Below are 24633 nucleotides of genomic sequence, written 5' to 3'. Positions count from 1 at the left end.
TTAGCGGCTTAGCTGCTAAAAGGCTATTAAAGGCTTAGCTGCTTAGATAAAGGGGGGGGGGAGCGAAAAAAAAATCTCAAGACTCGCAAGACATTTTCGTCTTGCGAAGCAAGCCCATAGGGAAATTCGTCCTGCGAAGCAACTCAAGAACGGAAAACCCTTTCGTCTAGCGGGTTTTCCGTCTTGCGAGGCATTCGTCTTGCGGGGCACCACTGTACATAGTGAGAGGGTAGGGAGTGGTATTACTCAGAAGGGTGGTGGGAATGGGTGATTGGCTGATAGGTGTGGTAGACCTGTTAACAACTGCTATTGGTCTTACAGGAAAAAGCAAGGGGTGAGATGGCTAAAAATAACTTTATCATGTGTAATGAGATAAGAAATAGACCTGAAATGCTCTGAAATAGACCATTTATGTCTTCTGGGGTGTGAAACACTAATATTCTACTTCAGACGAGACACAGATGCAACAGAACGGGAATCACGTAACACTGTAGTGTCTGAAGTGTTCACAGATTACAGCTTGATCTTTGAGAATAGGAACCAAAGCACCAACCACAACACAAGGATTGGGGGGGGGGACCCCCTCTTCCTCCTGCTTGGTGGTGTGAATTAGCCCTGTTGACTGGAGACTTCTTGGCAGTGGAGCGTGGGTGAAACTGGGTCTCTCTCAGGATCCTAGCTGCTGCCTAAGCAAACACATTCAGCCAATGCAGTGTTATTTCAACAAGAGATATCTGGGATGTTTAAAAGGAAAACAGGGTTCAGTTGAATAGGGAGGTGTTCAGTTGAATAGGGAGGTTGTAGCACAAACCTCTCACTACACAACAGCCTCAATGATGTACCAAGGGATACTGAACAATGCCATAGTGATTATGAAACAGTACTGGTGGACATACTAAGGTGTGTGGAAGCAAAAGAAAAAGATTTAAGAACTGAAAATAAACCAGCTATTTTTGAAAACTGTCACAACAGTTTCCATCTGAGTGGTTTTAAGTGGCTGCGAGAGAAAAGGCCTACTTAGTGGTGGCACCCTGACTGTAGCGGGCTCACCTGGGACCTACCCTGATATCATTTTGGAACTAGGCAAATGTCTTTTTTATTGTTCCAGTTTTTAAAAACTTAACTTTCCCCCCTACAAATCATTTTAATGTTTGCATTTAATTTGTTTGGACCGAGATTTTATTTTATTTTATTTTTGGTAAGCCTGAGAACTTGCTGGAAGTCACCTTATGTATACCGAAACCCCCCTCTGCTGCCAAGGATTCTGAAAGTAAACTCTAGAAGCACAAGAGGAAACAGGTGTGATATTAACCCTGTTTCTTTGCAACCCAAACCAGCCCTCCTACGCCTCCTCTGCCTCTCCCCTCAAAGTAGTAATATTGCCATCAGACATTCTTAACAAACAAATGTGCTCCATCTCCATACCAGGCAAAGAATGTATGAAGGCCCAAACATCTTCCACAGTCCATCCGGAGGGATCAGATTGTATCGCTGGTAACAAATCCATGTTGTCTGTTGTTTTCCTAATTCTCAGTTCCCTAAGTTCACGCTCTCTTTCCCTTTCACTTTGCCTTCGCAAGCGAGTGGTCATGGCAACCGGTACATTGTCTTCCTGAGAAGCCAAGTCTTCTTCTGCAGATGGATAAGTAATTGGAAGCTGGAAAATGCAGTACAGATAAACCACAGTATAACCATTTTCCTTGATTAACTCTTACAAAAGGACACCGTGGAGTTTAGTTAGCATTCCACAGACCTGTCTAAGGAAGTGTTCCCTGGGAGCTCCATCAGAGCTGCTTGGCCGTCGCCCGCGTCGCCCAAGGCTCCGGCTCCAACGACTGCTTTTGTCTGAGCCATATAATCCAAATTTCTTACTGCAGCTGACGTTGTACCTAAAAATTTAAAAAAAATTTAAACACTCTGAAAAATTGCTTCTGGGAGTAGAATGTCAATGCTCAGTGAGAACTAACTTTTTAAAAAAAGCAATAGAGCCTTTGGTTCCATAATGCAAGAAGGAAATAAATATCATAACAAATATTTTTTTTCTTATCAGAAGACATCTGAAGGCAGCCCTGTTTAGGGAAGCTTTTAACGTTTGATGTATTACAGTATTTTAATATTTTGTTGGAAGTCCAGAGTGGCTGGGGAAGCCCAGCCAGATGGGCGGGGTATTTTTATTATTATTATTATTATTATTATTATTATTACTGGTCAAAGTCCATCAATTCATAGTTTAAAATAAATGTTACTTCCCTAAATGTTCTGAGTTAACTGTATCTATACATAATTTGAAGGGATGCCAATGAGTTCAAGATATTTTAGTTTACTATCTCTTGTGGTTTTATATGATTTCACCTGCAATTCTTTGGCTCCTAGGAGGGTGAGCCAAGGGTAATAGGAAGTATTAGATCTTCTCTGAGGGTGGGGAGAGTTCTGACTTCAGATTCAGATTCCCCCCCCCCCGTCAGATTCCCCTCCTCCTCCTGTCATTACCTCTACAGTCCATACCCTACCAGTGTTGGAGCTCTAATATAGGTGCAGCTGAAAAGGGGACATACCAGAGGAGGACTGAAGCATGACAGGGGCAAATCCAGGCTATGGCTTGGATCAAGTGCCCCAAACTACCCCCGTCATTCCACATATCCATGACCCACACCAAAAATAATTTCTGCCCAGGGGCTAGTATAGTTCAGTATTGTTTCTTTCCCTCCATTCCAAAGTTCCAACTATGTGCTACATGAAGAAATACTTTTATTTATTTCAACATTCAGCTTCACTGGAGGCTCATGAGCTCTGCTATTATGAGCCGGGGAAAAACTTTTCTCTATCCACTTTTTCCATGAGTCGCTGGTGGTTGTGTTGTTAATTTCTTTACATTGCTTTTAGAGCACAATAAGTAGCATGTTTGGGATTAATTGGTTTTTTTAAAACAACAACAACAACAGCAACAACTACTATGATAAATGTTTTAATCAATCATACTGATAAATTGGGGTCTTATTTCCATAAGTCGTGAAACTGGAGCAAGAATGAATTCCTTTGGTAATTAATTATGATTAAAGTATCTGTAATTACAGGTCAAGCGGTACCCTGTGACCCCAAACGTAAGCTTGTTTATCGATTATTTGAAAGACTTGATGTTTAAAGAAGTGTTAATCCTTTTTATGACTGAAGCCAGACAAGTTATAGCAGGGCACTGGAAAACATCTGCTAATTTGACCCTGGAGACTTGGTTGGAAAGGGCATGGAACGCTGCTCTTATGGAAAAGTTATCAGAAGAACTTACACCTCTAAAAAACACGAGAGCTAAAGATGGTTTTGGAGAAACATGGTACGTGTTTATTCAGCACGTCAGAAGAGACAGTACAATAACAAAACCACCAGCAGTGCATAGCTCTCTCTGGAACAACTTGTTAAGGTAAGAATAGAAAACAATGCCCAACAATCACAACTGTCCAAAATCCAACACGTGAAATTCACTGTAACGTATTTTGGGAGAGAAGGGAAATGGAAATTTGTGTTACATGCTTCATAAACTTGTAGTTTTTTAATACAGTACACCAGGGGTCTGCAAACTTTTTCAGCAAGGGGCTGGTCCACTGTTCCTCAGACCTTGTGGGGGGCCGGACTATATTTTGAAGAGGGGGGGAGAACAAATTCCTATGCCCCACAAATAACACAGAGATGCATTTTAAATAAAGAAACACATTCTACTCATGTAAAAACATGCTGATTCCCAGACCATCCATGGGCCGGATTTAGAAGGCAATTGGGCTGGATCTGGCCGTCAGGCCTTAGTTTGCCTACCCATGCAGTAGACTCTCAGCTTACATGGGGCTTAAGTTCCAGGGATAGAGCATAAAGCCAAAATTGCACATAGCAAAAACAACACTTTAAAAACTGTAAAAAGCACAGTGCAGCACTCTCCAACCACCTCCACGCTCTCTTTGAAGGTGGTATGCACTCTTCCCAAGGCTGCTGTAGACTTTCCCTGCACCTCTGGATGCTCTCCCAGGGTGAGTGCAGTGGCAGGTGGGATTGCCAACGTTCCCCAGCCCATTATCCTGTCCCCTTCCAATGTTTTTCCGCTCTCTCCTGACTCCACCCCCTTTTCCCAGCCAAGAATGCAAAACTGTGATTGTGCCAGTTAAATATGTGTAAATTGCAAGTTGACTATATTTTTGAAAATGTAAAAATAAAGCTTATTTAAAAAACAAACTGATAAACACCACTAGCAAAACTGGAACAAAGAGTCACTGGGCTGGGTAAATCCTATGCTGGGGTCTCACTAAAGAAGAGTTTGGATTTGATATCCCGCTTTATCACTACCCTAAGGAGTCTCAAAGCGGCTCACAATCTCCTTTCCCTTCCTCCCCCACAACAAACACTCTGTGAGGTAAGTGGGGCTGAGAGACTTCAGAGAAGTGTGACTAGCCCAAGATCACCCGGCAGCTGCATGTGGAGGAGCAGGGACTCGAACCCAGTTCACCAGATTACGAGTCCACTGCTCTTAACCACTGAACTATTTGGTTCATAAGATTTTGATCCCAAATCCAGCGCTATGTTTAAAAAGCGGGCCTATACACAATTTTTGGAATATTTGAAATTATAACTAATGAAGAATACCTCTTGGCACAGGACATGGTGCAGAATCGCTTTGATCGCAGAAACTTATTTGCATATCCCATTTTCCCACAAAACTCGCACTTGAGGAGATCCGTTTCCATCTCATCCAGCCCCTCTAAAGGGAAACAGCAACATAAATTCAGTCAGTCTGAGCCGCTCAATTATAAAAACATTTTCAAAAGTCCGACAGAAGCTGTGATGAGCTGTCAAAGAAAAGATACTCCAAACCGTATTGCCAAGAGAAACGGTATTTGATGGCTTGTATAAATTATATAGGGACGCGGGTGGTGCTGTGGGTTAAACCACTGAGTCTAGGGCTTGCCGATCAGAAGATCAGCGGTTTGAATCCCCGCAATGGGGTGAGCTCCTGTTGCTCGGTCCCAGCTCCTGCCAACCTAGCAGTTTGAAAGCACGTCAAAGTGCAAGTAGATAACTAGGTACCGTTCCGGCGGGAAGGTAAACGGCGTTTCCGTGCGCTGCTCTGGTTCGCCAGAAGCGGCTTAGTCATGCTGGCCACATGACCCGGAAGCTGTACGCCGGCTCCCTTGGCCAATAAAGCGAGATGAGCACCGCAACCTCAGAATCAGTCACGACTGGACCTAATGGTCAGGGGTCCTTTTATCTTTACCTTATAAATTAATTTAGATCAAGTGAGTTTGTCTGTAAACATACTTATTTTGCATAATTTAACGAACATTTAAAAGTGCCTGAAGCTGAGTCAGGTCCATTCAGCCCAACTGCTTTGACTAGCAAAGGATTGGATAGGCTGCAGCCTGAAACTAGGATCTTCATGCAAAACATGCATTCTACCAGTGTATTACCACCCAGAGCTCCAATGCAGCACAATGACCCTATGCAGGCAATGGGAAATCGAAAGCTAAGAACACAAAATTTGTCTTGCTAGATCAGGGATGGGGAACCACTGGCCCATGAGCCAATCCTGACCCACCGTGTCGGCGCATGAGGCCACCCTCCTGTCAAAAACTCCCCAGAACTGGATGAGCCAGTTCTTTATCTAGTCCTTGGGATGAAAACATTTTCCTCACTCTTGGCGCAGAACAAGTTGCCAACTGCTGCCTTTAAGCAAATTCATTGTTTGAGTAAATGTTGGCTGAACCAGTTAACTGTAGCATTCGTTCACCAGGCTAGCACCACTTGTGAGTAAAGTCCAAACCAAAGAGAAAACAAGGATGCAAATACTTGAGACACCACAAAAGAACAGAAACACTATTTCTTGGAGGTTCGTTGAAGAAAAGCGACTATTAAAACAGAAGCAACCAAATAAATAAATAAATAAATAAATCCATCCAATCGGAAAATATAATACATTCGTGTGGATTACAACAAGCACAGGAAGGCTCATTGTTTGCAGTTCCTCCAATGTCTTAGTTAAGACTGAAACATAAGACTGAGAAATAACTGTAAGAGTGGGGTGCGTAACAGCATACGTATAAATTTTGGCACAAAACATGAAATGCTTAACACAATGCTACTTTTTTATTTAAAAAAACATAATTTGAGAACTACTTGTCCTTTATGAAAAAGGCCACATGGAATTTTAGTCAAATAAAGTACAACGGGTGACCAACAGCTTATCTTGGAAGTATAAGAGATTATTGCATCTTATTTTACTTTTGCTAAATACTACCTGCAGAACAGCTTCTGTAGTATAAAAGCTGTTAACTCTTTGAAATATCCAATAGCTGAACAAAAGGAACTGCTCAATGGCTTATCTGATGGTGTTTACAAAATACGGAGGAATTTAACGACGACACAAAATGCTGCTTTTCAATGGTATGAAAGCCGAACACCTGAAAATTCAGTTCCCTGTACAGACAGGAGTGTCTCTATGAAGATATTTCAGCATAAATCAGGTTATGTCATATTTTTGGCCCATGCTTGCCCTTTTGTTGTATTGATCTCCAACCCTATTTCTGCACCAAAGAGATTCACCTTGGCTCAGTATATAAATTTGGACTCTCTCTTGTCTATGCTTGTTATTTCACCTGGGATTCTACCCATGAAAATTCCCTACTGTCAGCTTGATGAAAAGGGGGAAGGCTTGTCTATAAATCAATGTAGTTCTTATTACGCTGTACAGTGGTGCCTCGCAAGACGAAATTAATCCGTTCCGCGAGTCTCTTCGTCTTGCGATTTTTTCGTCTTGCGAAGCACGGCTATTAGCGGCTTAGTGGCTATTAGCGGCTTAGCGGCTATTAACAGCTTAGCGGCTATTAACGGCTTAGCGGCTTTAAGAAAAAGGAAACAAACTCGCAAGAACTCGCAAGACGTTTTGTCTTGCGAAGCAAGCCCATAGGGAAATTCGTCTTGCGGAACGACTCAAAAAACGGAAAACTCTTTCGTCCAGCGAGTTTTTCGTCTTGCGAGGCATTCGTCTTGCGGGGCACCACTGTACTAGGCTGACTGGAATCTGGCTGTGTACCACCAAAATTGCAGTTATTTTACATAATGGAGCCTACTGTAATGCACAGTTGCCTGATCAAGCAAGGAAGGGAAGTCCATACATGCTGCTGATGTGTATGTGTTACCATTTGAAGGGGATAAGGATACACATCTGCAGTCAGGGCTGTGACCTCCATGCAACAAAAAGGACAACAGCTAGATCAGGTGCTAAAACATTTATTTACAACTTCGGCATCCACACAAAATATGGCACTGGGTGACAACGTCTGGAAAACTCTCTTTCCTAACATACAGTGGTACCTTGGGTTACATACACTTCAGGTTGCATATGCTTCAGGTTACAGATTCCGCTAACCCAGAAATAGTGCTTCAGCTTAAGAACTTTGCTTCAGGATGAGAACAGAAATCGTGCTCCAGCAGCATGGCAGCAGCAGGAGGCCCCATGAGCTAAAGTGATGCTTCAGGTTAAGAACAGTTTCAAGTTAAGAACGGACCTCCGGAACGAATTAAGTACTTAACCTGAGGTACCACTGTACTGTATTATTCTGTGTATAAGACGCCCCCATGTATAAGACGCCCCCTATTTTTTGAGCCCAAAATTAAGAAATAAATATTTTAAACACCAAACAGAACTTTGATATTTTATTCAATTTTCAAAACACCGGTATATTTAGTACCATATATTTAAACATCAAACAGTGAGGCAAGCTGTGTAATGGCGGCTGCTCCTGTCAGCTCAGTGTAACTCCACCGTAGCTACAGCTACAGCTCTCCCACTTGTATGTGGCACTTTTGTCTCAGTATTTACGGTATGTACCGTATTTACTCCACGAGCGCTGGCAGATGCGAACGCTTATCGAGGAGCTGCGATTGCCAAGAGCTGCCTGAGTGAGTGCGCTTGGGGAATGGGGGGTCTGGGTAGCCAGGGGACGGCTGAGGGAACTGGGTGGAAGGGACAATGTCTGGAGTGGGGGCTGCTGGGGGGGGGGGAGAGTATCAGACCAGGGTTTGTCGTGAGGGAAGGCTGGGTGAGGTAAGAATATGGATGGCGGCATGTATTTATTTACATATTTAATTGCAACATTCCGTTGTATAAGACAACCCCCAATTTTAAACTTTAAAAAATTGGGGGGAAATCTCGTCTTATGCACGGGAAAATGTGGTCATTAGAAATCTCAGGAAAAATATAGAATAGGCTCAGGTTTCAGCAAATACAGTTGCTCAGCATATGTTAAATAAGATGCACAAACCTTCCGTAATTATATCCTCCAACTCCGTGTCTGAGGAATTATCTACGTGTTTTGCATTGTTCTGCAGCTCTGGCTCCACACACATAACGTTCATCGCCTGGCCCTCCACCAGCAGCCTCTTTTTTGCAGGCTGCTCAACTAGAAGAGATGAACAACTTACCTGTTACAAGAGAAAAGAAGAAAATCATGATACAAGAAAATAGTACACATAACCTTGCAAGGTCAGGGCATGCGTTCATTAGACTTATTGCTACACAGAGAGACAAAGAATAGATGTGTGCCTTTTGTTGTCTACGGTCCAACTCCGAACCAACATAACAATCGAAACAGATGAAATGAGAATGGAAGAATGAGAAGAGAAGCAAATAAATCTATTTTTCATTTGAAATAAATAGTTGCTTATTTTAGACTTCTATCTGTGGCTTTGGAAATCTCAAAACATAGGGGAAAGTATCAAAAGAAGACACCGCAGAAAATATATATGCTATTTTCAATTCATCCAATGCCTGTTATATCGAAAATATCTTCCCACTCCTTTTCTGATAGATTACCTTCATTGTCTTGCATTTCTATTTTCTGTCTTTAAATGTGTAGAAAGGAAAGAAAAGAGACTCAGGAAGATAATCTGCCTGTTATGAAGGTAGAAGAATTCTGCTGGATGTTATACGTGGAGCTGCCTCTAAAGGATGTAGCACCAATCCTGGCCCAGCTGCACTGGCTGCTATTTAGCTTCTGCGCCCAATTCAAAGTGATGGTTTCGACCTATGATGTCTTATGCTGCTCAGGATGCCAATAGCTCATATGAACAGACCCTGTGATCTGTGATGAGGCCTTCCCAGAGAATGGGCCTTTTCTGCAGTGGCTCCCCGTTTGTGGAACGCTGTCCCCAGGTTTAGGCAAAAACATAAGTTTAGGCAAAAGCATTCCTCTTCAACCAGGCCTCTAGCTGTTAATCAACCTATGGCCTTTTCAAGCGGCGGGGGACGGGGACGGGACACAGTATATAATAATAATAATAATAATAATAATAATAATAATAATAATAATATAAAAAATGGCTTGGAATCTATCTACAAGTATCTTTCTATCCTCTTTGCTTATTCTTTCCTCTCTGAAGTTCAATAGATGGACTGAACATAAGTTGTATTTAACAGCTGACAACAATAACAGTGTGGTATAGGCAAAAATCTGCCCGTTCAGGCTCAGCCTATCTAGAAGTGAATCCACTTAGAAGACTGTGCAGGATTTGGATTGGGTAAATCAGTTTATTTCTAGTCCATGACCGTTTTGCATGTTTTGGCATCAATTACAGTACTGGTTCATAATCTTTGCTTTAATGGTTGCCCCCAAGGAAGAGTCAATTGACTCAGAAGGTCTTGGGACAAATACATAATCTTATCTACCTTTGAGCTCTCCTCTCTACATCCTGACATTGGATGGCTTCCCATTTCCTGCCCCCTTTTTTATACTGAGTCAACACATTGGTCCACTGAACCCTGAATTACATAATCTGAAGGGCAGGGGTCTTTTGGGACTCATGCAGAGGGCCTTTCTAGCTCTGCTACTTTATGTTCAGAATTGCAGGGAGGCAACACATCTAAACCAAGAAAAAACAGACCCCATTGACCACAGTGAAAGAGTTTCTAAAAAGCTATTTGACAGACAGCAGTTACTAGAATCAAGCTATTTGGAGCGAAAAGCTTTAGAGAAGCAATAGCCCCAAATAACCATAACACATTGCCTCCTAAATCAAACCAATCAACCAACCAACCAACCAACCAACCAACCAACCAACAAGATACAAATATGGCTCAACAATGCACACTTACAGGAAATGGCTCTAACCCTTCTTGGATCACAAAGCCCTCAATAACATGGGTCAGGATCTGTGGCTTAACGATAGCCTGTGGAGGTTTGTTTTCTATGCTAGGGTTCTTATGAGAGACTGATGCGCTGTTACTCCTTGTTGGGATTGCTGGAAGCAAAAGAGGTGGTTGTGGAACAGAGGCATGTGAAGGGTCTGATGGTGATTTAATTACAGAAGCGCTAACTGATGAGGCCATTGAGGGATGTCCATCTTGTTCTGGAAAAAAAGTATTATTTTTAAAAAACAACTCAAGCATTATTTACATTCACAGCTTCACTACTGCAGAATTCATTCCTAATTCTTGTTTCCTCAACTGACAAATTGCCAAAGTAATTTAGTCTTTTTGTCCAGTGCGCTCTTATCTTAGATAAGAGCCTACCAGTATCACAAATGCACTGTTGGGAGTGGGAACTGCACAACATAGCAATTTGCATAATGTGATTTATCACAATATTGTTTAACTAGCACAGAAATCCAGTTCCACTGGCATGAAATTTATTGGTGCAAGGAGGACAATATGCTAGCAGCCTGTTGTGCATAATAATTATCCTTCTTTCTTGCCTAAAGCATTTTTCTAGTCCATTAAACATTATTGTAACATTAAAGGAATCACACTCATATTTTTATTTTTAATAAGCAGAAGATAAATTGTATACCCTAATTTGTGTACATGCTGAGAAACTGAGAAACAACCAGCAAGCCTGCCTCCTATGTTTCTGTTCCTTAACTGTCACTGCTACTTGTTCAATTCTATGGTCCATCTTGCCCAATATTCTGCCTGTGAGATATTCCATTTCTGGATACTTTTGAGGAAATGCACACCAATGACAGTTTACCTATAGCTAAATAGCCACTGACATTCTCGTCTACTGTTATCTTGTGTTGACAGAGGTTAACAGAAGTGACCAGCAATTGTGAAGTCTGGCTTTGTGACATTTCATTTTTTTAAAAATGGAAACTAACCAAATTATACCCAGTTAAGCAAAGTGCATTGGTGCTTTTCACCAAATCTGATGAATCCGTGGCCTGGGATGGGGACTGGAATGCAATGTAAGGTGTGGGGGGTTAAAATGCAATGATTATTGAGTTACACCTATTGCCATGACATGTTTTAAGATAGCTGGCTGCAGACATCTGGCTTACAGATGTTAAGAGACTGGTAGCACTAGAGATCTGGGGATCTTAGGGCGGATGAACATTGCTAGTCATGGCCTCTGAGCAAGCAGCAAAAAAACACATTAGGCAAAAGACTCAATCCTACATCCACCTCAAGTCAATAATGCCTGGTTTTGGGGTCTGTGAAACCCTAAGAGGCTGCCCCTGCACCCCTCCCCAATTCCACAATCATGTCAGCCATTGGTTGTACCTCAGTGGCTATGTGGCTGCTCACTTATGCGTCCCCTCAAATAGAAACTGTTTAGCTCCTTCCTCCTTTGTTCCTACTGACGTTGGATCTGCCTGGCTTCCTCATGTCCGCCTACTATAACAGGCCCTTGAATTCTCTCTTTTTCCTTCAGGGTTCTGAGCTGCAGAAGCACATGTGCAAAAAAAGCAGAGTCTCTTGCCATTTCCTTCTGCCTTAAGCTACAAACCAGCAGGCTGCTTGCTGCTAAGGTGAACTAGTTGGCGGGTGATCAGTTTCCCCCCTGTCCTCTCCCCACCTTGAATCTAAATTGGTTTCAGCAATCTGCTGACTCCAAGACACAATTCAGACATTCAAGTATACTGGGTGAGATTCTATCCCTTTATCTTGCAGCACAATCAAAACTGCACAAAGAAAAAAGAAAGGACACTACACCGGAATCTGCCCTAAATAATTACGCACCTCCATATTCCTTCTTACCTGAAAAAGGTTCCTCATAGCCAAGCTCGTCTCTGTTTCTTAAAGTTATAGCTGGAGGTGACAAGGTGGGTGGAGTGGGGGTCCTAACCATACGCACACAGTCCGATTCTTCTGGCATCTCCTCCTCACACATGTCTTCCACTTGATAAATCTGTATTGAAGAGGTAAGCACTTTTAGAAGCAAACCCTACAGATATTTTATGGAATTGTTAGTTGCCCTGGGTCTTCATTTTTTTGAAAGGAAATGCAGGACAACCATACTGAAATAAAGGTTTTGCCAACTTAATCAAAATAAGGCTATTATCTTTTTTTTTTTTTTTAAATGATATTTATTAAGATTTTCAAAAATACAGAAAGTAAAGATTAAAGTACATTCAAAGCCTTATTTTCATACATCCACTTTCCGGGACTCCCCCCTTCCCCCACCCCTACCATATTCCCCTTTCATATTGTTGGCTCCACAAGCTCTCAGTTCTAATTGAAACTTAATTTGTTTAGACCATTATTCGAATTTAAAATTTATACACTCCTCATCAATACCCTTAATAAAAGACAAAAGTTCTCTCCCCAGGGCCCACCCCATTTTCATTCCACAATTTCCCTTTTTTTAATGATAAGGACACCCCACACAATAGAAATATAAGAAATAAGAAATAAAAAGTATAATAGATGAAAAAGAGCCAATTCAGAAAAAAAGTTGACAAGCCTTTGGATTTTAGTTCTCCCCCCCCTGTCCCCGGTTTAATTTCCCCCTGACCACCAAACCATGTTATCTGCCTGGAATTCTTAAAGTCCATAAATCACCTATTTCCCCCAACTCCTTGCTGGCTTTTTCTTTTTATAGTTATTTTTTAAGACATTTAACTTCAAATCTTTAATAAAACTCCCCCCATTGTTCTTTCCAAGTTGTAGTCCAATTTCCTCTTGTTCCGCTGCTGAAACGTTCTAATTCAGAAGTTTAGTAACTCTGCAGGGATTATTGTTATTCAGGAACAAAAACTTGCGTTCAGTCCCTTCCTTTCTTCAATAGAAAATTCTATTGTCTCCTTTAGCTGAACACCCTGTAGACAAAATATTATTTCCGTTTTGCAGCTTTCCCAGAAGATAACCAGTCCTGTAAAATTCCAATGGTATTTTTCCACTTACGACCATCTTTGTAATGTCCCGAAACTCCTCTAGGGGGATTGTTGTAACTTTGTTTTCTCTAGTCCAAAAGTCCGATTGTTATCCATGTTTTCGCCATTTTGTATCCAAGTTTTAACGGGTTATAGCAAATTGTAACAAATTTAACCAGCAAAGTTCTCATAATAAAATCCTCTCTGCTTTCCGACTTTGACAGCTACTTTGACAGCTGTCAAAATCTCCGACTCTTTTCACCAGGCTCTCTCTTCAATCACCCCGGTTCCCAGGGGGGGGGGGTTACGTTTCCCTTCTCCCTCAATTCTTCCTCCAGCACAGTTCTTGTAGTTCTCCATCGTGGAATTCTTAGTTTTTATCAGCAATACAAATCTTTTTGGACCTTGGTTTCCCCATCCTTGTTTTGGAAGGTTTACAGTAGGGAGGGGGACTGACTTCCTTTTTGGATCCCCCCCCCGCTCGTGTCCAATCCGAAAAAAAATTCTTTTTTTCTCCTTTTGAACCCGGTTTCCAAATTACTCACGGGTTGTTGTTAAGAAGTCCGAATTTTCAATGGAAGAAGTCAGCGCTCTCCGCCGGATGGCATGCGGCTTCGCTCGGCAGGGATAGCAGAGGACTCAAAGCACCACGCTTCTCCCCGGCACCCGATCCGTAGCCTTTAAAAAGGCTCCTTCACGAGTCGGGAGGGCGCTAGCGGTGCCAGCCGAGTCTCCATGTCCACGGCCTCCGTGGCCGTGGTTTTTAAGGGTCCCCGCATCGCCGGTGCGGTAGGACCCAGCCCCTGCCGAGCAGGCTCCCTCCGGAGCTCGGAGGGAGTCCGCCATTCGGCGATGGCGCCATCCCGGAAGTCAAAAATAAGGCTATTATCAATGTAACTTTAGCAAAGATTACAGTCATACCTCGGGTTACAGATGCTTCAGGTTGTGCATTTTCAGGCTGCGCACCGCGCCAAACCCGGAAGTACCGGAAAGGGTTACTTCCAGGTTTCAGCACTTGCGCATGCGCAGAAGCACTAAATCGCACTTTGCACATGCACAGAAGCACCGAATCGCAACCCGCGCAGACGCGGCACTGCAGGTTGCAAACATGCCTCCTGCACGGATCACATTCACAACCTGAGCGTCCACTGTATAGTGATTGCTGCTTCATCATGAAAAAAACAGCTGGTGCATACATGACAGGGTTAGGATACTTTGATTTACATATGCATTCATTCTTTTAGCTATTTCTACCTTGCTCTTGGTCAAGACTTCTCAGAGTACCTAACAATTTTTAAGTCAAATGTATAATCTATCACATCAAAATCGTAAAACCGGCAAACGCTTTTGAGAAAAATCCTGAAGAGCTGTAAGAAAACAAGTATCTAACATCCACCCAGTTTAAACTTGTCACTGTTTCATCTCCCATTTCAAAACTGGAGAGGGAAGTTATCAGATGCTTACCACCGGGGTCTCAACAGGTACTGCTTGTTGCACTTGAAGATTCACTGCAACCGTCTGAGGAGGAGGAAGAGTCTGAAACGGCAGCTGGACCAACGCTTCGGCAGCAGGAAGCTCCTCCTCAGAAACCAACGTGTTCTGCACCAAAACCTGACCCTGGGACAAAATGTCAGGCTGCACTTGTAAAGACTGAACAGGCGGGAGAGGAAGCGGCTGGCTGTGGGCTGGAGATGTTGGCAGCTGGGGAGAGGCTGCCACTGGGATTGGCGTGGGCTGCAAAGCTGGATACTGCTGGTGAGGCGTTGGAGATGTTATATGTTGGCCTGTGGACACCATGGCAGGCTGATCCGGTGACCCAATGTGAACTATTGGGGAAGGTGGCAGCTGGGCTGGAAGATTAGAAGGCTGCGAGGTTGTTTCTGCTGGCCTATCATCGGCCTGCGCTGGGTGATGCTCTGACTGAAGTGCTGATGTTGCTAGCGGATGTGTTTGCGACTGAATAAGAGCCTGGGGGTGTATAATTATTGTTGGCGACTGGCTGGGTGAAGGAGGTGGTGGTGGAGATACCACTACTGACTGTTGGGAGGACTGGGATGGAGTTGGAGAAAGTGGAGGAGGAAGTGGCGGGGGATGGATGTGGACAGGTGTGCAGTGCTGCGATGAGGCGCTGCTGGGGGCTGGAGGAAGAGCATGGCCTTGGAGAGGGGCACAGTGTTGCGACACAGATGCTTCCTGGTTGGGAGGAAGCTGGAGCGTGATTGGTTGAACTTGTTGCTGCTGGAAGATCAGCTGGTGGTGGGAAATCTTTGAAGGTGGTGAGTGAAGAGGGGACTGCTGGTGCTTTAACAGAGAATGAGGCTGAATAGCAGAATATGAAGCTGCACAGTGAAAAGGAAAATAAAAAGAATCAATAATCATTTCCTTAAATCCGCAAAAAATAATAATGCATGGTTTTAGTCATGTCCACCCGGCATTTGACCAAATCAAGCAAACAGATCCATTATAAATGGCAACTAATATATTCAATACAATACCCTGAATTTGACAAATCCTTAGAGAAACACACCTATGAACGATAATATGAAGGTTGGGGGACTATTTTTCACTAAAAAGTCTTCATTTTTAGAATTAAATTGGGCAACTGTAACAGACAAAACAGTAGTCAAATCTAAAATCAAAGTTGTAGCTAACTTTTTTCCAGTGACTATCCCTAGGAAGCAGTTCTTCAGGCATACTACAATAATTTGTATGTTAACATTTGGTATCTGAAGAAGTATGCACGCACACGAAAGCTCATACTAATAACAAACTTAGTTGGTCTCTAAGGTGCTACTGGAAGGATTTTTTTTATTATTTTGTATGTTAAGAGTTTTCACTCCCGTTCGCTGCCTTAAAATCTATACAATTCATACATTTATGGAAGGGCATGTGTTATTGTGCCATCATGTATTAAAATACTTACAAATATCCTAATAAAAATAATTCCACAGTAGAGCTTCAAGTCTGACTGTAACATTCAAACGCTAACCCTAAAATCCTATGGGTCCCTGGGATGGCAACCCATGGGATAGAGGAAGATCAGCTTTCCAGTAGTGGAAAGAGACATCTAACCTTGGAGAGGGAGACCATAAGCTGGCTGCTCACTTCCTGAAGCTGTGGAAACTGCCATGGCCCTTTGCTTTGCGGACGTCAGAGTTCTGGTGCTTGTAGGGTTGACAAGGGTGTTTTGGGGCCAGACCAGGGCAAGGCTTGGGTATGAATGATCCATTGCTGTCCCAGTTCCCCGACATGCCCCAAACCAGGAGGACAAGCCCTGGGGCCGACATATTTCTACCGATTTGATCCCAATGAGAATGGGAGGGAAATTTAAAACAAAAACAGGTAGGTGCACAAGAGCAATCCTTAAACCAGCAGAGCGCTGGATTGGGATGTTCTGTTCTGTTCTCCTCTCACCCTCAGGAATTTCACAAAGTGAAGTTTATTGAAATGCTTCCCTCTCGTCAAATACGTCAGTTCAACTACTGTTGGTAACGGGAAGAAACCTTCCCAGATAGATATACAGTGATGTACCACTAATGTGCCACGCTGTTTCTTCAATATATGTAAAATGAATATGTACGTCACATTTCAATGACTTTAGGCAGAATTTTTCAGTCCAGAATGTGATGGAACACTGTCGTGTCAGTATATGAGTGCTTGTTTTAATGTTCCCACTTACCTAGAGCTTCCTAGAATTTCCTGGGGCTTCAGATTTTGTGGTGCATTCCACACAAGTGACTGGACACAGAAAATATGCACAAAAATCAAACAATACATTGTATTTAAAATGAACATTCTCTGAAGAAGGTGACCTCTCTATCCTACCTGGTGCCATGAGCTGATGAATACTTGATGTGCGTGTGACGGCTGGGCTTCGAGGCTCTGCTGTTGGGCTGTCACCTTTCCGTTTGCTTTCTAGAGGATCTGACTGGCTGGCTTTGGTACTGGTTACGGGTTTATTAGGGCACACAGCTAGTGTCTGGGCATGACTACTGCTTTTTGGAGAGCCGTTCTGTGAACTAGATAATACACCCAACTTCTGGCTGCGTAATGTCAAATTCTGGACCTAAAGAAAGTGATTAAAAAATAAATCCAACATGAAGTTTAATAACCAGCTTAATGGCAAACTTTCAATTTGACGGTACCAAAATCAGAAAAGCACTACAATGAAGCCCAGTAAGTTCCATGGGAAAAGCAGTTCAGAACTGAGCTTCTCAATATTTACTGTTGACACAGCGCCAGAGATGTTAAGAATACCGAAGTCCATACTATCTTGGTTAGAGAGCAATCTTAAAATTTACAAGATATTACTATCGGACTGACAATAAATAGTGGAATTCAAATCCATTCACAGTTCCCCCGAGGAAATTACTTGGCTTGGTCTTCCGTCATATCTATGATAGGCTATACAGTTCTGGTTGGGGTAGCAGCAGGATAAAATGAAAAGAGGGAGGAAACATAGATACCCCTAATATTACCATACAGAAAGGCCACCTCAAAGTGTATCTAACAAACCATTTAAATATATTGCACAAAGGGATGTAACATATTTGTATTGAACACTAGTTGTAAAAGTGAAACACAGCACAGAGGTACAAGATTCTTATAGTTCCACATGATGCTAATTGAATCCTGAAAAGATGAAGTTTCCCACTGGTAAATAAAATAAAAACACTGTAGGCACTTCACTAGACCACAGCTGGGTCAAAGTCAATGCTTCTCAAATCAGAATGACTTCTCACATTCCAGGAAACTGTTAGATACCTACACCTAGCTTGAAATGCCAGGCCGTAAGGTGCTATACTTATAATAAAAAGGGAAGGGAAGTCCAACTATATCTGTTTTGAACACTTCCATAATCATGTTGATCAAACAGACAATAAAGAAATTTATACCCTTAAGGGCCTGCATAGCTTCACACGAACCACTGTTAACTGACAACCCAAGACATTCCTGTGACATTTGGGGTCCCTTCCAACTCTACAATTCTATGGTTCTATGAAAAGACTGGAAGAACATGGGAGCAAATCTGTCTTCACAAGAGAGGAATACTGAACATTAAGAAAATTATCAGACCTGCCTGGAGAGAATTTGAATTGTGCTTATCGAAAGGAAAACCAATTCACAATGTTAACCAGCAGGAAATTAGGCAAGAAGAACAATATTGGTGACAGATCTTAGAATAATTGACTGCTTTGGTCAGAGTTCTTGGCATGTAAAACCTGGCATTCCGTGGTACAACTGAAAAAATTCCAGCAGCTACAACAATACAATTCCCTATTTGGCTTCCTGTATGATATACAGTCAAACCTTGGATCGTGAACGCCTCCATTTTGGAACGTTTCGGCTCCCGAACGCCAAACCCTGGAAGTAAATGCTCCGGTTTTAAATGCTTTTCAGAAGCCGAATGTCTGACGCAGCTTCCGTTTGAGTCCAGGAAGCTCCTGCAACCAACTGGAAGCTGCGCCTCGGTTGTCAAACATTTCAGAAGCCAAACGGATTACTTTCGACAACAGAGGTTTGAGTGTATACAGTATGAACACAAAATCTACTGATGATGTACTGAAGGTCTGCAAAAAATTGGAAAAATCATAGATGCACGATGGAAACAAAAATACTATACTGATGCTGAATATCTTTGCTGTGAATTTACAGCAATAGCTCAAAGACTTCCAAAGTCCATGCTGCCACAAGCAGTACTTCTTTTCATACTGAAACAAAAACTCCTGGATAATGTGCCTAATGTTTCTCACACTTGCAGTGTCAGTGGCAAGTGGCAAGTGCAGTTTCTCAAAGCTCAAACTTATAAAAACTTACATATGCTCAATCATGTTGCAAAAGAGACTAGTTGGCTTGAGAACTATAACAGCTGAACATGCCCAAGCATCAGCACTTGACCTGAAGGAACTGGTGGCAAAATTAGTAAAGGAAAAGGGACTCAAAGCAAGATACTGATGTGCATGAAATTGAAATTTATGAGACTTACATCTTAATATCATAATTCACAAGATTATTATTCAAAATGATTTGGCAAAAACATTTTCTATTTGAGAAACATAATCAAATATGGATGTATTATATATTCTTTCAATTTAAGATAAATTTAGCAGTTTCAAGTTTGTGCTTTTCATTTTTTCTGCAAGACATCGGTTTCTGAAAACTGAAGTTAGAAATTTTTTGAGGTAGTTAGCCTTGCCTAGGGCACAAAATAGCCTGGCACTGACACTGCCTATATGTTACTTCAAAGTAGTAGCTTAAAATTAGCAGAACTACCCTGCTCTTTCCTTGAAGGCATAGCCTAAAACAGGCTTCCTCAAACTCGGCCTTCCAGATGTTTTTGGCCTACAACTCCCATGATCCCTAGCTAGCAGGACCAGTGGTCAGGGATGATAGGAATTGTAGTATCAAAACATCTGGAAGGCCGAGTTTGAGGAAGCCTGGCCTAAAAGCTGAAATATTCCTTCTCTCCAGGGAAGACAAAAACTCCCCACCTTCATCTTGAAGAGAAATGAACTTTTTGCTCTTTGCTCTGTTACATATTGAGATGGATGATTTTTCTTTTATTTTCTTCTGTTCATTGCTCTGTCTGTCTTTTACACAAAACAGTGTCTATGACTAGGTTCCTGACCCTAATATGGTCAAAGTCACAGTCTCACTTTTAAGAAATAATACATTGAGGTATTTAAAAACTACAGAGGACAATGAACAATGACAAGGAAACTATAAATGAAAATATGAAGTTGAGCACTCAAAGTTAACATACCACAGTAAGACTGAAGGTAGTGGTAGAAAAAAGAGGCAGCAGAAAAGCAAGCAGATCAAAAAATTGAGAGGATAGGGTTATTGATGTGGCAACAGTTCTTTGTGAGGTCACTGGAAGCCTTGAGGCCAAAGATCCTACATGAGAAAAGATTGCCCTTAAGCTCTTAATTCTCATACACGCTCAAATATGGGGCACACTGAGCTAATGCAAATGCAATATATTTATTTGTACAAAAACAAAAGCTTATATTGGAACAGTTGGCTGCCTGCTTCCTTGACTGTGTTCTGAAAAGGGGGATTACTTAGGAAGCAAACCAATACACGCCCTTATTTTTCAACCTGACTACTAAAATCAATACTTTAATCTTTTGGGTATGCTTTTAGTACAGGTTAACAGGGGGAAAATACAGAACAATCTTATGGTAAGCAGGGCCAAGGCATCACTGGTTGGTGGATGATATCCATGCTTTATGATGTCACTGCTGTCATAGAAACCATGTGTGCACACAAATGAAAATGCCATCAGCCAGTACAAGAGCATGGAAAGCTGAGAGAGGAGGCAACATCTTGAGTGGGGCAGGGTCAGCGAAAACCGAAACAAGAACGCTCCACAACCTGGGGCACAATTCAGATTCTGGGCACATAGTATGGAACAGGAGTTTGACTGGCTACAGAGTCAGTCAGCCCTTTGCAAAGTAGACCTCTACAGTCCCGACGAGTCAAGAAACCAAGACCGCAAAGTTATCTGTTTCGTTGATGTTGGCAACCTCAAAGTAACAGACAAACACAAACACAACAGAGGATTATCTGGTGCCGCTGACCCTTGTCTTGACCTTCGTAATCTTGAAGAAAAGGAAGTAATTGTAATAAAGGACAACGAGAACGATCCCCATTCTAATACCGAAGGCGCCGTCTGCCTTTTCAAGCAAGGCTCTTCTGAAGAACTCAACGTTGTTAGCTGGCTCAGCAACGACCTTCAGAAATACGCAGTTGGATTCCAGCATGCACTAACCCCCTCAGGCCCTCGTAAATCTGCTTACAATTCACCTGCGCTTGAGAAGATGTCCCAGACCAGTGATACTTCCTTCCGGGGCAATGGTTGCCCAAGAGGAGGAGATGATCTTTCCTATTATGTTAACAAACTCTGTTCTTTAGTGGTTCAAATGGCACAGAAGGAAATGAAGGATAAATTTGACAGTAGTAAATGCATTCGGCAATCAATCAATCCCCGCGGATCAAACAGCAGTGCAGACTATGGCAAGCTATCCCCCAAATCATCTCACGATGACCCCAGAAAAGCTTCCGTCTTTTATGGAGAGATGTGCAATCAGAACGGCTACAGGAATGGTCAGGGAGCAGACAGACAAATGCTGGAAAGGAAACAGTCATGTCCTGGACAGGATGATGGCTCTGTAAGCAAAGGGTTGATGGTATATGCAAACCAGGTTGCTTCAGATATGATGTTCTCATTCATGAAGACAATGAAAGTCCAAAAAGGCAAGCATCCTCCACCAGCTTGCGTGGTGTTAAAGAAGGTGCTTTTGAAACACACCAGGGATGTCATATCTGACTTAATCGACTCCACTATGAAAAATCTACACAACGTCACAGGAGTGCTCATGACAGACTCTGACTTTGTCAATACAGTGAAGAAGAACCTTTTCAATGCAGGGACCCAGAAGTCAACTGAGATTCTGGAAGCAATGGTGAAACGTTTATTCAAAGCATTGTCAGGAGACGATAAAAAGCAATGCTTAGCTTTCACGGCACTAAAAGCAGGTACACACACAGACTCCAGAACTCAAGGATTGCAGTTTGCATCACTTAAAGGTGAAATGCAGGGCAGAGGAGGAAATGGACAAATGAGGCCCCATCCCGGTGGAAGCAAAGGTGCAGACAAGCACTGTTCAATGGATGTGTACGCTAAAGACCTTATTGTAACAGCGTTAATGTTAATACAGCAACACCTCTTAGAAAAAAACAAAGATCAAGCACCCACCCGCGAGACAACGACCACATCGTTTTGCTGTTCCCATGACAGAAGCGGTGGGTCCAAATATGGTTCAAGGCCAGGTGGGGGCAGGCAGGAAAGCCTGGAATCCCAAAAATGCGACATCTCAAGTATTCTCTTGTCCATCATCCAGAAAGTACTAAGAGAAGCTGGTGTTGCAGACGAGTGTCCCCCTGACAGAGGCTATAAGCAGCCTTCCTTTGCCGAGTGCAGACCACAGAGGGCCTTATCAAAATCCTATGGGGGGCCTGATATGAATGACAACATGGAACAGATAAACAAGCAGTTTATTGACCAACTGGTGGAATCGGTGATGAAGCTGTGCATGCTGATGGCTAAAGGTGGCGAGGACGGGAAATGTAACGGGATGCCATTGGGTGTGGGCTCTGAGGTGATTGTGAATAACCAGAACTGCAACAACAGTACACAAAACAAAGAACTGCAAGCTGTGCTCCAGTGGTTAGTTGCTTCGCAATTCAATGTGCCAAACCTGACATTCATGAACGATCAAGACGGAGAATTGGCAAGGCTTCCTCAGCTGGCTGACAAAGCAGCCAAGAAGGGCTACAGCGTAGGCGACATTGTTCAAGAGGTAATGAGGTATTATGAAAAACAACAGGCGGATGCCATGTCGGGACAAATGCCTCGGTGTGGACTAGTCGACTGGCTGCTTGCTAACCTGTAAGAACTAACTCTTCCCTCTCATGTTACTCTCGTGAGCCCAGTCCAGGCGCCGAAACCACTCTTTGCTGGCGCAACGGAAACCACCAATACAGCCCCACTGCAAGCAACAGTGCACTGAACTGAACTGGGGTAGCTGGGCAAGCTCATCAATAAAAAAGAATAAAAAAAAAAGTGAGAGGGGAGACAGGCTGTTTATTGATCACTTCAAACAAATAACCAGGTCCTAATTAGCTGCAACATTATACATAATCCAAGGAGCCCAGAAACAGCATTAAAAAAAAATAAACCAAAATGCAGGATGTGTTCAAGGCCTTTCTACTACTCCTGTAGGCTGCTAATGAAAATTAGTGATAAGGCACAGAAAGGTGGGGAAAAGAAGGGAGGGGAGGGAGTCCAAGTTTCCGGTCACAGTAGATGAGAAAGTATCAGTTGTGGCAACCGTCTCAACTCGTTACAAATCAGAATGTGTTAAATTTTAAAACCTTATATTCACTTCTGCTTTGTGACGCCCACTTTGTGCTTTGTACATTCCACCCTCATCTACCGACTGATGTAAAGAAGTATTCTGTCTCCAAAAGGAGCGCTCCAGAAAATAAATGTTAGGACAATGCATTTACGTTGTGTTCACTTCCAGGCCAGTTTATTTTAAAGGAATCTCCATGCTTCTCCTTTGCTGCTGCCCATAACTTTAATAGGGAAGTAGAATGCAATTAACAAACTACTGGGAGCAACCTCTGGCACTTATGGGAGACTCCCTCTACTTCTTAGCTATTTTGAAAGTCAGTTGCCTCTTACATGGTTGCATCCAGGATGTCTGTAACCAAAGACAGACACGCTAAGCTGTATACTGCTGAGGTGGAATCATAAAATATCAAGCATTGGTAGATATTGCTGACCAATTCAGGGCCTCATAAATTAATGTATCTGAAATCAGGAATACTCCCCCCCCCCAAAAAAAATGCACACAACCCCATGACAGAAAGTTCACGACAATGGGATGAATAGGAGGTCCTCATCTTGAGCATCACATTATATAGCTAGCTTCGGTCAGTCACCTGGCTAGACCCTTGTTGCAGTTGGAATGGTGCATTTTTTTTGCATGTCCTTTCTGACACATGAAATTTAATGCTAAATTGTAGGCAACACAGTGAATTAAACAAGGACTAAATGACTATCCTGCAATTTTGAGTGTGGTGAGTATTGTTTTAATGCCTCAGTCTCAGCAAGGTAATTTTGGTGTTACTTCTAGCTTAACAAAGTTTAGGATTTTAAACAAGTAACAATAAAAGTAGACCTGTGTCTTCTTTCTACATAATGAAGGACAAAGATGTACCAGTTGCAAGGACTGGTTTTGTGATTACACGAAAAATAAGTGTTTTACTTTCTGTAATTTAAGCTCTACCCATTCTGAATTGGTGGATCTCTACAAGGGTATGTCACAACACGTGGCAAAAAAATTAAAAAGTCCCTGTCACTTGATTATGGAAAGATGAAGAACGTAAGATTGCACCATAAAATGCTTAAGAAATTTTCACCGTTAAAAAACCCCTAAGTATCTTCTTGAGTCTGCATTTAATAATGTTAAAAGAAAATGCAGATCTTTCTGTTATAAAATATAATCCTACATGCACATGCATTATCTTTTAGGACAAACAGTAAGAATAACTTGCAACTACTTTCTCCATCCTAGAACTCTCTCTGCACATTGCTTTTGACCTTACCAGCCCCACATCAAGTACAGTAGTTGTGCATGGTAGAGGATTGTTCTGTTTACACAATCCCTCCTCTTTGAGATATCTCTCACTGCACAGGTTGCCAAAAGGCTTATCAAACCTGGAACCACCCCTTACCAGAACCATGGAAAAACGTTATTTTATGCAAAACTATATGATGTGAAGACCAATTATTTGCTGCTACAAAACTGATGGAAGAAAACATATGAGGTGAAGAGCAGTAATAATCAGCACACGGTAAGGAACTGGAGAAATGTTAGGCAATGCTTTGTACTATATTGCAAGAGACAGTTTGCAGAGCATGCAAGTAGAGCCAATATA

The 24633-nt window shown here is 42.4% G+C and overlaps 2 protein-coding genes across 10 annotated transcripts in view; one reads left to right on the top strand and one right to left on the bottom strand.

The window, feature by feature from the left end:
- The window catches only part of PHC3 (polyhomeotic homolog 3), a 57570-nt gene that overhangs the window by 8386 nt on the left and 24551 nt on the right, over positions 1–24633 (bottom strand). For 7 of the 9 annotated variants that reach the window (XM_081007863.1, XM_081007862.1, XM_081007861.1 and 4 more), the window contains 8 exons: positions 16948–17188; positions 14587–15461; positions 12008–12158; positions 10127–10380; positions 8298–8457; positions 4624–4738; positions 1754–1889; positions 1426–1657 (listed from right to left, as the gene is read on the bottom strand). In XM_081007863.1, coding sequence (XP_080863989.1) covers positions 1426–1657; positions 1754–1889; positions 4624–4738; positions 8298–8457; positions 10127–10380; positions 12008–12158; positions 14587–15461; positions 16948–17188 — 2164 coding nt within the window. Of the gene's footprint in view, positions 1–1425; positions 1658–1753; positions 1890–4623; positions 4739–8297; positions 8458–10126; positions 10381–12007; positions 12159–14586; positions 15462–16947; positions 17189–19885; positions 20163–24633 lie in introns of those variants that run through there. The other 2 variants (XM_081007869.1, XM_081007866.1) reach the window with 2 other exon arrangements.
- On the top strand, positions 20389–23191 carry LOC308478356 (A-kinase anchor protein 4-like). Its single transcript, XM_081007961.1, has one exon. It carries the CDS (start codon positions 20532–20534, stop codon positions 22578–22580), a length of 2049 nt encoding a protein of 682 aa, XP_080864087.1. The 5' UTR covers positions 20389–20531; the 3' UTR covers positions 22581–23191.

The sequence above is a fragment of the Podarcis pityusensis genome (assembly GCF_964106645.2).
Source record: "Podarcis pityusensis genome assembly, chromosome: 5".
Classification (NCBI taxonomy): Eukaryota; Metazoa; Chordata; class Lepidosauria; order Squamata; family Lacertidae; genus Podarcis; species Podarcis pityusensis.
Note: the sequence above shows the minus strand (reverse complement) of the source record. Positions and strands in the feature narration are given on the sequence as shown.

Excerpts from the sequence above, each read along its gene's own strand:
- LOC308478356 (XM_081007961.1), top strand. The coding sequence starts at position 20,532 with ATGGAACAGGAGTTTGACTGGCTACAGAGTCAGTCAGCCCTTTGCAAA.